At 54.2% G+C, this 12,735-nt stretch overlaps 1 protein-coding gene across 1 annotated transcript in view; it reads right to left on the minus strand.

Annotated features, from left to right (window-relative positions):
• The window catches only part of RAPGEF1 (Rap guanine nucleotide exchange factor 1), a 116,697-nt gene that overhangs the window by 13,139 nt on the left and 90,823 nt on the right, over positions 1-12,735 (minus strand). The window contains exons 13-15 of the mRNA XM_024762754.1: positions 8,265-8,353; positions 2,689-2,797; positions 1,059-1,134 (exon numbers count right to left, since the gene is read on the minus strand). Of these exons, the coding sequence (XP_024618522.1) occupies positions 1,059-1,134; positions 2,689-2,797; positions 8,265-8,353 (274 nt within the window). The remainder of the gene's footprint in view (positions 1-1,058; positions 1,135-2,688; positions 2,798-8,264; positions 8,354-12,735) is intronic.

Here is a 12,735-nt window from a genome sequence, read left to right on the forward strand (position 1 = left end):
TGTGGTGAGTTTGTGGGAGCCATTTCTTCTTTTTCTCTAATTTTCAAATTTTCAGCAATGCAAACAATTATTTTTGTACTACTTTCATAATTTAAAAATTCCCAGAATCATCTGTGTAACATACTTTGGGAAATCTGCTGTAAAAACATAGGGACCAGGTTGTTTACAGAAATGAAATTGGTGGGTTAGGGTTTCATGACTGGGGTGTTTTAATTCCTACACACCTTACTTTACCATTGCTGTTCCATCATCTTTTTAATAATTTTAAAAATGTAAAAAGGAAGTGTGTGTGGGGAGAGGCCGGGCCCAGCTGTGGGGCGTGTGCACTGCAGGCCCCTCCCGCCCGACCAAGGTCACAGCACCGGCCTTACAGCCCCTCCTTTTCCTCCTCCTTCCAGAACACAACTTGGAAAGACAGCTCCTCTGCTAGCAGAGTCCACCCAACAGAAAAGAGGCCCTGCTTTTCCAGCCCTCTCGAAGGATCAGGACGTGAAGGGGTGTCTCTGCGCTGAGACTGGGGAACCCCGTCCTGTGCAGGTAACGCTGCTGGAAGACTGGATGCTCCTGACAGGACCTTTGCCCCAGGAAGCTCCCAGAGGAGGAATAAAGGAAACCCAATCCAGCGATCTGGAATAATATAGTGGGCAAAATATCAGGAAAAGCGTAAAAAGCTACCCGCACATCAACGTAATTTTAGCACTATCGTTGAACATGTCGCTACTCAAGGTACCGTCTGTGGAGCACCTACCAGGTGCCGGGCTCTGCACCTGAAACTTGCCCCTTGATGATCCTGGGGTCTTCACTACCCTGCACCACCAGAGGACATGCTCTGAGGGGGTTGGGGAGCGGAGGGTCTGGCTCTGAATGCAGGTCACCTGTCCCCCACGTCGGCACTCCCTACGGTGACCCAGCAGCACCAGGACTGCTGTTCTGACCCGCTGAGGGCTGGAGGAGAGGAGAGGGCAGGGCAGTGGAGCCGAGCAACGTCTCGGTTCAGCGGGACCAGCCCCCTCCGGGGAGCTCGGGCACAGAGGCCGCCGCGGCCGGCGCTGCCGTACCTTTCCTGTCCGTCTCAGTAGCGTGGACCAGTAGGATGTCACCAGATCCTCCCCGGACGTCTGGTCCGTCGTCGCCCTGCAAAACCACAGCAAAGGAGGGTGTGGAGCAGAACACAGCCGTAAAAAAGTCCGCTTAGGGAGTCACAAGCAGGGACGAGATGACAAAGACACGGTGTTGCAGAGACGCCAGGTCCTCTCTGCCCTGCCCTCCCTCACTCCGGGACCAGCGTGGCCGGGCTGCAGAGGCCAGGTGCGCCCATCCAGCCCGCCCACCGCGTGGCACAGCGCTCTGAGGACACCACTGGCTCAGGGGGGCATGGCTCTAGTCAGTCTTTCCCTGTTCACCAACCCACGGCTCAGGGCGGAAGAGGGGACGGAGGGAGCCGACGGGGAGGCAGGCAGGACTGGCACCAGCCCTTCCCAGGATGATGGTAGAGGCGGCAGACCACTTCCAGGTATGCGCATGTTCGCAAAACTGCAGCAAGCTGCCCTAAATCTAAACCTGCTTCCTCAGGTGGAGGGAATCACTTGTCACATCACATGTTCTTCCAGGGAGCCCTCCTTAGAGGAGTGAAAAGTGTCACAAAGATGCTCAGTTATATCCGATGTTGCTCACACTGACCGCGGCCTGCCAGTTAAGGGAAAAGTCTTATTTTCACATGAGCAAACTGAGGCCTTAACCCATAAACCTGGCCTGCAGCCACCGGCCCCATATGCTGTAATTCCGAAGGAGACCACGCCCCGCGAGAGCTTCCTCGTGTCTCTAGCTCTTGGAGACGGATCTGCCTCTCCAAAGCTTCAAGGTTTTTGCGCTGGAAATGTCTTGGATTTCCAGCTAAGACAGGGCAGCTCCGCCCAGGACCTGATTTTTCAGAAGAAGTTTCTGGCAAGAGTCACGAAACATTATTCTCTCTGCAGAGGAGCCAGCCCTGCCTTCCCGGTTCCTCTCTGCTGCAACCTAGCCACGCGTGTGTGTAGAGCACGGCCGCCTCCTCGGCGGGGGTCAAGGCTACCGCTGGGAGCCATTCCTCCGTGTCCCCGGAACCGCTCGGCAGCAGGGGGCGGGAGGCCCTCTCAGGTCAGCTCCTCTTACTGTGCCGGGTTCGGGCACCGCGTTTACCCATGAGGCTCTCCTGACAAGACATGGGATGGAGGCAGCCTCGGTGGCCAGGCCTGGAATTTCTTAATTAGCTGTGCCTCCCACGCTGACACTACACTGGGGTCATTCTGTCATTAACAACATAAAAATATCTTGCACTAGCGAGGGCTTACCACACACGGGCTCCGTGCTGAGCACCCTCGTGGATTTCGTTCTCACAACACCCTCCAGAGTCCTGTCATCTGGGGCTTAGAGAGGACATGTTACTTGCCCAAGATCACTCTCCAGAGGTGTCAGAGAAGGGGACGGCACACTTCCTCCTGGAAGTCACCCATGTGCCCAGGGTCTTAGAACACCCACGGTGGCCCAGGACGAACGGGATGCCAGAGCCCGCCGCCCAGGAGGGCCACCTGGGGGGGTCAGCACTCGGCTTGGGCCTTTCTGTTTGGGACACCTCCAGGTTCCCTGCTCAAAGCCCCCCACCCTCTTTCTGGGCCAGACCCTGCACACGAAGGCCTGTGAGGAGCCCACCTCTTGCTTGAGCGTCAGCCTTGCCATAATTTCATTGTGGTCAATGAGGGACAGCTCGTCTACTTCCTCCTCCGACTGAGCCTCTGGAGCATCTGGTGACTTTGGGGCCCTGGAGAGAGAAATGGTTTGTGTTGTGTCAACAGACCCTGAGCTCCACGGCTCCCGGGGGCCAAGGTAGCGTGGCCCCGTGCGTGGGGTCTTGTGGTACAGCCGCTCCCCTGAATGAGTCCTCCCCGGACTGCGGCTCCAGCGAGAAGCCCAGACCCGCTTCCCACCCCTCCACAGGGGGCCCGGGAGGTAGTCAAGAGGCCGGGATGCAGACTGGGTTTCTAGCTCTGCTCCTGATAAGCTGTGTGACCTGGGGACAGTCCCTGCTCTCTCCGGACACTCCCTCAGTAAGTGGAAGGGATTATGCACGCAGAGCAAGAAGGTTCCACTGAGCAATTTGAAAAAGTAATGGTCTCAGTCACCTGTGTCAAGGCCCACAGACCGCCCGGACTGTCAGTACTCAAGGAGAGAATGGCAAAGGGCCAGCGGGACGGGGGAACAAGCCAGCATGATCTCAGTGCCATCCCCAGGTCTCTCCCCAGGGCCACCTCTCTAGTGGACTGAAGAGGAGCATGAAGCAGGCCCCTGTCCGCGGGTGCTGGCGGGCAGGTGGGCAGCAGCATGGGCAGGGGTCCAGCCTGAGCCAAGAGCAGGGAGGGCTTGAAGATGGGACAGGCAAGCTGAGACTGAAGCGCTGAGTAGGAGTTTGGGTGAAGGGGGAGGAGAGAACCTCCAACAGACGAAGCACATAGGGAGCCTGCAGCGGGGGACACGAGGCAGATGGATGTGTGGTCTACGGGCACTGCGCTTTCCCCGGCATTTTCTCCCATATTCCCATCATTCTCGTGATCGATCGTGTGAGCCACTGACTGGCCTTTGTGGTCGCAGGCTTCATTTTTACCCTAAGTATCTGAGACATTAAAACCTGGGCCTTTTGGTAATTCCCTGGCAGTCCAGTGATTAGACTCCATGCTTTCACTGCTGAGGGCCCGGATTCAATCCCTGGTTGGCGAACTAAGATCCCACAAGCCACACGGTACGGGTGAAAAAACCCAAGTCAAAACAAAACAAACAAGACCCCTGGGCCTTCAGTAAGGCAACATGGATGGGCCAGAGCAAAACCACGCGCAGTCCTGGGACGACGCCTCAGCTGCGCGTCAGTGTCCAGCTGTGGCCTGGCCTTCACGGAAAGAGGACAACGTCCCAGCGAGCGCTTCTAGCCAGTCAGCGTGCTTGTCCTTCTGCTGCTTGTGCAGGGGCCACCTGAACTCTGAAAAATGGCACCCCTGGGTCCAATGGAGCTGGAGCCCATGAGCTGTTGCTGTCTGGCACAGACGCCTCTGCCACTACGTGTTAGACCAGAAAACCCATCACCCCTTAACACTTGGGGAGACCTGAGCCTGGGCCACTGAACCAGACTCCGTGTGGACAGTACTGAGGGGCGGCCAGAGTAGGCTGGGCAGGCAGCCCTTGTCAACAGGCCCCTAGAGAATGCTTTCTATTTTTTTTCCTGTCTCTTGCTATTTTTACCACGTCTTTAACCATTTATGTTTACGCCTGACAATAGCAAGTGGGTATTGCTTAGCTCTGTACCCAGGACTCCAGAAGTAGCCGAACCTTAGCCTAAAGAGGGAGGAAAAGCTTGAATTTGTGGAGCATTTCACAAAGAAGGGGAAGTCAACATGAAGTCGCAGGTGGCAGGGCTGATTCACAGGTCCTGCACATTATCCTTTCTACATGTGGACTGGAGAAATTTACTACATATTTCTAAACCCGGGCAGGTTTGCCTCATGCTAATGTTGAAAATGTTACCAAAGATGAAAGAGACATATGAATAAATGCAGAGATGACTCCTGATTGACCCTGGTTCCAAAAAATAAGCCTTAAAAGACATAGGGAGAACTAGGGAAATGGAAGATCATTTGCATATCAGATAATGTAAAGAATTTATTGCTCTTCTTAGGTGTGATAATCATATCGTAATCAGGTAGGCGTCTAAAATTTTTTAGGAGGCATGCTGAAATCTTTAGGGGCTGAGTGTCATGTCTGTGACTTACTTTCAAATACACACTACATACAATTTACACACTATCTCTAGAAACTCACAATAAAAAGTTTGGTGGGGGGGAATCTTTTACACTCCTTTATTACATTTGAACTTGGAAGAGGCAGAAGGAAGGCTGGCCTAGGATGTGAGAAGGAAAACACTGTTGTGGGTAACGTGTGAGGTGAAGAGTATGCATGGAGATGCTCAAGAAGCAGAGGCAGCCTTGTGCCAGCAGGAGGGCTTCTGAGGGCTGCAGTTATCAGTGATTCTTCTTATTTATTATACATTTCTATACTTTCCATGTTCTCTACCCTGAGCATGCATAATTCTGAGAATCAGAATAAAGGGAAGAGTGTACACACATATCTCGGAGATACTGTGGACTCGGTTCCCAACCACTGCAATAAAGCAAATAACACAATAAAGTCATTCACATGAATTTTTTTCGTTTCCCAGTGCATATAAAAGGCATGCTTATACTATACTGTAATCTGTTAAGTGTGTGATAGCATTATGCCTAAAAAAACAGTAGGGACATCCCTCGTGGCACAGTGGATAAGAATCCACCTGCCAATGCAGGGGGCACGGGTTCGAGCCCTGGTCTGGGAAGATCCCACATGCAACTAAGCCCGTGCGCCACAACTACTGAGCCTGCGCTCTAGAGCCCACGAGACACAACTTCTGAGCCTGAGCTCTAGAGCCTGCAAGCCACACCTACTGAAACCCGCGTGCCTAGAGCCCGTGCTCTGCAACAAGAGAAGCCACCGCAATGAGAAGCCCGCGCACCGCAACCGAGAGTAGCAACCCGCTCGCCGCAACTAGAGAAAGCCCGCACGCAGCAATGGAGACCCAACGCAGCCCAAAAAAATAAAAATTAAATTAAATCTTAAAAATCGATCAGTCAATAAAAATTAAAAAAGTGTTCATACACCTTAATTAAAAAATACTTTATTGCTAAAAAAAATGCTAACCCCCGTCTGAGCCACTGGTGAGCTGTAATCTTTCTGGGGATGGAGGGCCTGCCTCGATGCTGGCGGCTGCTGACCGATCAGGCGGGGGCTGCAGCGATTTCTTAAGACCGCAGTGGAGTCTGCCGCACCACCTGGCTCTCCTCCCACAAACACTCCTCTCTGGAGCAGGCGATGCTGTTCACTAGCATTTTGCTCACAGTGGAAATTCTTCCAAAATTGGAGCCAGTCCTCTCAAACCCTGCCGCTAACACTCTAAATCCGTTGTTGTCATTTCAATAATCTTCACCGCCTCTTCACCGGGAGTAGATTCCATCTCAAGACATCACTTCCTTTGCCCATCGGTAAGAAGCAACTCCTCCTCTGTTACAGTTTTATCATGAGCTCGCAGCAATTCAGTCACATCTTCGGGCTCCACTTCTCATTCTGGTTCTCTTGCTATTTCTACCACATCTGCAGTGACTTTTTCCACTAAAGTCTTGAACCCCTCAAAGTCATCCAGGAAGGTTGGAATCAACTTCTTCCAAACTCTCGTTAACGTTGATATTTTGATCTCTTCCCGTGAATCATGAATGTTCTTAATGGCATACAGAATGGTGAGTCCTTTCCGGAAGGTATTCAATTTACTTTGCCAGATCCATGAGAGGAATCACAAATTATGGTAGTGATAGCCTTACAAAATGTAATTTTTAAGTAATAAGATTTGAGAGTGGAAATTCCTCCTTGATCCAGGGGCTGCAGAACGCATGCTGTGTTAGCAGGCAAGGAAACAACACTGATCTCACTGTATATCATCTCCATCAGAGCTCTGGGGTGACCAGGTGCATTAACCGTGAGCAGTACTATTTTTAAAGGAATCTTTTTTTCCAAGCAGTAGGTCTCAACAGTGGGCTTGAAATATTCAGTGAACCATGTAGTTAACAGATGTGCTGTCATCCAGGCTTTGTTTTTCCATTTAGAGAGCACAGGCAGAGTAGATATACCATTATTCTTATGGGCCCTGGGATTCTGGGAATGGTAAATGAGCACTGACTTCAACTTACAGTCGCCAGCTGCATTAGCCCCTAACGAGAGAGTCAGCCTGTCCTTTGAAGCCAGGCATTGACTTCTCCTCTCTGGCTACGAAAGTCCCGGATGGTGTCTTTCGCCTGTAGAGTCTGTTTCGTCTACACTGAGTATCTGTTGTGTAGTGTGGCACCTTCATGAACGATCTCAGCTAGATCTTCCGGATAACTTGCTGCAGCTTCCCCATCAGCACTTGCTGCTTCTCCTGGCACTTCGACGTTACGAGACGGCTTCTCTCCTTAAACCCCTTCAGCCAACGTCTGTCAGCTTCTCTTCTGCAGCTTCCTCGCCTCTCTCAGCCTTCACAGAATTGAAGAGCGTTAGGACCTTGCCCTGGATGCGGCTCTGGCTTAAGGGAACGTTGGGCTGCTCTGATCTTCTATCCAGGCCACTCGAACCTTCTCCATACCAGCCATAAGGCTGTTTTGCTTTCTTATCATTTGTGTGATCACTGGAGCAGCACTTTTAATTTTCAAGAACTTTTCCTTTGCCTTCACACCTTGGCTAACCAACTTGTTTGGCTGGTACAAGGGGCCTAGCTTCAGGCCTCTCCTGGCTTTCAACATGCCCTCCTCACTAAGCTTCATTTCTAGCTTTTGATTTAAAGCGAGAGGGACTTTCCCTGGTGGCGCAGTGGTTGAGAATCCACCTGCCAATGCAGGGGACACAGGTTCGAGCCCTGGTCCGGGAAGATCCCACATGCTGCTGAGCAACTAAGCCCGTGCGCCACAACTACTGAGCCTGCGCTCCAGAGCCCACGTGCTGCAACTACTGAAGCCTGTGTGCCTAGAGCCCACGCTCCACAACGAAATGCCACCACAATGAGAAACCCGCCCACTGCAACGAAGAGTAGTCTCCGCTCGCCACAACTAGAGAAAGCCCGCATGCAGTAACGAAGACCCAACACAGACAAAAAACAAATGTGAGAGATGTGTGACTCTTCCTTTTGCTTGAACACTTAGGGGCCATTGTGCGGTTATTAACTAGCCTAACTTCAACACTCAGAGAACAGGGAGGCCTGAGAGGGAGGGAGACGGGGGAACAGCCATTTGGTAGAGCAGTCAGAACACACACAATGTTTATCGATTGTTCTGTCATCTTATATGGGCATGGTCTGTGGTGCCCCCAAACAATTACAATCATAACCTCAAAGGTCACCGATCGTCATGACAAATATAATAATACTGAAAAAATTTGAAATCCCGGGAGAATTACCAGATACATGAAGTGAACAAACGCTGTTGGAAGGGTGACGCCTACGGACTTGCTTGATGCAGGGCTGCTACAAACCTTCACTTTGTAAAAAACACATCTGGCTCAGTGCAAGTGTAAACATAAAGCCCCAGCAGGCCTGGCGTGCTTGCCGCGGGGGCAGCTGGGGCAGCTCTCACTGGGCGGGCAGACGTGATGCTTTCAGGGCACCCGGCTCCACGTGGGTAACTTCCTACCTGTCCCCGCCGTCCCTGCTTTCCTTCCCAGGTGCACTGCCGGCCGACGAGGCATCTCTGGGATGTCCGTCCTTCGAAGTTGGTGATTCCTGAAAAGAGAAGGCAGTGCTGGGTGTGTGACAGGTGCCCCCCGCTGGGCTGCTCTGCTTCCCAGCATTCCTGCCTGCAAGTGGCTTTTGAGTGCAAGTTCCTAAGGAACTTGAGATGTAAACACGTCAACCGTGACCGCGGTCCATTACAAAGGAAGCACCGGCCCTCTTCAGACTAGCATCTTTCCTCTGGGGAGAGTGAAAAGCACCACTACTTATAACCTTTGTCAGCTGCCCACCTAGAGGAAGCCATCCCGACCACCCGCTGGAAGAAAGGACCGTCACAGGAGCTACCACTCAGCCAAGCTCCGCGAGGCGCTGCGCGTGCCTTTCCTCACCTGGCCCTGACCAACACCCTACCTGCTGGTCGACATCACCATACCCGATCACACAAAGAAAAAGAGGCTGTGGGAAGTGAAGGGCCCGGCCCCAGACCCCCTGAGCTGGAAGACTGTGGCCCTGCCCGCTATGCCCTGCAGGTGTGCAGCAGGCTTCCGCCAACTTCCCAGTCACAGCACGCCCTCAGCACCACAGCTATGCTTCCCAAGGGCCTAGCTGCTTGAGTGCAGAAAGGCAACCCCTCCGTCCTCCAGCAGCCTTGCTTCTTCCTAGGAACCTGGGCCCACCCACTCAATGACGCCGCGGCCCCCCGGCATCCCTGGTCTGCCACCGAGGCCACAACAGAGCACGGGGTGGGGTGGGGGGAGTATGAAGAAGCGGCGTGTCCCCATAGAGGACACCGCGGCACCGCACGGGGTCCCAGGTGGAGGGAGAGCGCTGCAAGGCCAGCCTGGAATGGACTCCGTGCGCAGAGGCTGAATCGGATGATGGTGGGGGAGGTCACCAGAGGGGACAGGTGAGGTGGGAACACCAGGCGACAAACAGCTTACCTCCCAAGGAGGGCGCTGAACCCACTGGAGTGAAAATTCCACAGTGTCCTACAACATGCTAAAACCTAAAGCGGGGCTTGCCTCACGTGGATATCTAGGTGCTCTGGGGGCCCCTTAGGGGGCCATCCTAACGAGAGCGAGCATACTTTTAATGGACTGGGCCCCTTGAGCTGGCCCGAGGAGGGCGGAGTCCTCACGGCGCCCCCTCCAGGGACGGTGGGAGGGTTCGTTTCGAAGGTTTTGCAGTTGCTCAGGTGTTGCTGCAGCAAACCCTGGAAAGCTGACTGCTTAACAGAACCACTGTACCTTGACCGTCTGGCGCTGGGAGGGCAGTAAAACAAGGGCAACCACGACAGGAGGGAGGCCTGGCGGACTGACCAGGTTCCTTGAAGCAGGGACTGTAGGCCTGGAGCTTGCTGGGTGGGAGGGGGATGTCGGCTTGGAAGGCTCAGTGTGGGAGAGAGTCCCTGCCTCTGGGGAAGGGACAGAAGACGGGCCCCAACACCAGAAGATAGGGTAGAAAGAAATCCCTGAGAGCAACCGGACACGTGGCCAGGGCCAAGGCCAGGCTGCTCCCGTGATCCCCAGACGGCCCACCGGCCAGGCTGGAGGAGCAGCACCCCGCGGAAGCGAAAGCAAAGGAGGCTCCACCGGAAGCCCTGTCCTCTCCCCGCGGAGCCGAGCCGGCCCCTGGCTCGGGCAGTGGCTGAGGTCTCACGCAGGATGGCTGCTGGTGGCCGGGAGGCTCAGCCAGACAGAAGCAGGGCCCGATCCCTGCCAGGCTAGGCCGCGGGCACAAGGCAGCCCGTGGTTACTTACTCCTCGCTGCTCTGGCCAGAGGCATACAGACTGACGGATTCACCCTCACTGGCGCGTTCGCTCTGGGGGAGACAGGACGAGAGGGAACGCACACGTGATGGCCCCCCGCCACGGGGCTGGCCCTGACCGGAGGAGAGGATGGCGGCGGCGGCGTGCCCTCCGTCCTCCGGGGATGCCTTCCCAGGGTCAGGGAACAAAGCTGCTTCTGCCACCTCCTGCTTCTGTCAGAGGGGACCCACGTTTCCTGCTGGAGCTTCCCCAAAGGCGTCAAGGGCCACTCAGGCTGTCCTGGTGGAGGCGTACACCTCCCCACTCTGCCGTGCTGGGGCCAAACATGGAGAGAGGGAGGCAACACATCAAGACAGCTCCACGCTGCAGCTGGCTGCACATGCCTGCACTTGCTCTGCCCCTCTGCCTGTCGTGTCCCCGCCCACGCGCACGGCAGCACTTCCCGGTGCCCGGATGAAGCGCTGCGGCCCATCTCGCAGCACAGCAAAGAGGCCCTCCACCCTCAGCACCTCGGCAACTAAACACGCAACTGCCTTCTGAGCTGTCGGAGGATCTCTGCACCTTTCTCTAGAAACCACCAATCACACAGAAAACCAGTAGCATTTGCTATCTTATGCTCATGACAACCTGTTGTCTCTAAATGGTCACTAACCCATTTGTGGAAAATGAGATCCCTAGTTTGACGGGAACTTTGCAGAGAAGGAAACAGATGGGCTACGATTTCACCTGGTGACCTGTGCACCCCTCAGTCCAGCCACGCCGCGACTGGGCCCACGCCAGCAACAGACTTGACTGCTCGTGAGGGTGGAGGCTTTCTCAGAAGGCGCAGCCCCACGGGGAGGCGTGTGTGTGTTGAGTTCTCACCGAAGGCGTCTGGGGCGAGTCAGTGAAAGAGGTTTCGGAAGGAAGGCAGACAGTGTTCCCATGAAAGCTGCTCTCCTGAGAAGATGAAAGAGGCCCGTCCAAGGTGCTGGGAGGCGGACTGGCTACGGTTGGCACCGCTAAGTCAGAGCTCTGAGACTGGTGGACAGGTGGGAAATGTGGAGAGGAAGAGGAGGTAGACGGGAGGAAAGGCTGGATGGAAGCTTGGCTGTGAGGCACGAAATCCTGGGAGTAGGACCTAAACACAGATTTATACTACAGAGTCAGAGTGGAACACAGACACGAACACGAGAGGATGGGAAGAAGAAAACAGACAAAAGAAAAAGTAATTAGATTAACTCAGCTGAGCCGTGACAGGCCGTTCACAGTCATTCTAACCAGGACCACCACTCAGGCCAAACCACCCCCGTGCTCCTCTGGCCTGAGGTCCCCCCACCCTGGCACGGGTCCCTTGAGAAGGGCCTGAAGACTGACCAGTGCTGTGCTCAGTGTCTAAGGGGCAGTGTCTACCCTGTCCTCAGGGGCAGGATGCGGGTACCCCCAAAGGCGAGCAAGCCGCCCCCCACGGTACGGGGGTCCCGTCCTTTGTCAGAAAATGAAACCCTCGCAACCCCACCTGTGCCTCTTGTCCTTCCAGGAACCTGGTGGCTAAATTCAGTGCGTGCAGTCAGACACCTGGTCATGTTTACTTATTTTGAGTTTTTTGGTTGAATCTCTCTGGTTTTATTCCTTGGAAGTCAAACACTGCAGCCTTTTAAATGTTGTAATCACTTCAAATCCTTTTGGAAGGGAAGGGCATAAGCCTTAAAAAATGGTTGAAAGAACTGTGCTACCAAAATGCTAAACATTTCTGAATTCATTTCCCTTTCTGCCTAAACTTTTTTTTCTTTTTTTAACAAATGAAGTGCAATGCCTCTGACGCTACCTTAGAACCGCCAGGCTACACTCTTCGAGATTCTCATCGTGAGAGAAAAGCCTGAGGTCAGGCTGGGGCACGACAGCAGATGCCCACAGCTCCTTAGGGCCCGTGAGTGCACTCGGGCCTGGGCTCTGCCGCGGCGGGACAGATGGACGAGCTTTGGGACAAGAATCCCATAGTGTCATCACGTCCTGCAAAGGGTCTGCCGACACCTGTCAAACGTGGAGGAGAGTGAGGCAGGGCCCGAATCTGAAGTCCCTGCCAGGCTCACCTCCCACCACAGGTGCTGGAGACTGACAACAGCCCACCCAGCACAAACATGCACGCTGCTCACTCAAATGTCCTTTGCATTCTGGTACAAAATCCAGGAGTTCTGAAACCCACGGCCAAGAAGGAGGGCGAAGAAATGAAGTTTTAAACTAGCCAGAGGTCAAAGCCACTCTACCCTTAAGCGTTTTTGCGAAGCTACGTGCTTACAGGTTAACTGGACTGAGAGCTGCTGTCACTCAAGGGACAGGCACAGCCTCCCTCTGTCCCCCTGCTGCCCGCCCTGCCCTCCTAGGCTGTGCGCATCAGTCTAGAGCTCCTCCCCCCTCCTTGGTGAAGCCAAGGCCCTCTCACCCCATGAGCCCCACTGGCTGCTGGTTTATGTCAGACCCAGGATACTGCCCGGGAACCGACTCATCTTTACACATTTCATTCCCCATCTAACTTACAAACTCAAGGCCGACCCTTGGACACAGGCAAGTGAATTAGTGGAAGTGCTGTACCAACACCAAAGGCTTAGATTCCTACCAGTTCCGATTCGTCCACATCCCTTCTTTTGAGAGAAGCTGGTGGGGGGGGGGGGCGTGGACCCCTGG

The sequence above is a fragment of the Neophocaena asiaeorientalis genome, unplaced genomic scaffold (genome assembly GCF_003031525.2).
Source record: "Neophocaena asiaeorientalis asiaeorientalis breed wild unplaced genomic scaffold, Neophocaena_asiaeorientalis_V1.1 scaffold78, whole genome shotgun sequence".
NCBI lineage: Eukaryota > Metazoa > Chordata > Mammalia > Artiodactyla > Phocoenidae > Neophocaena > Neophocaena asiaeorientalis.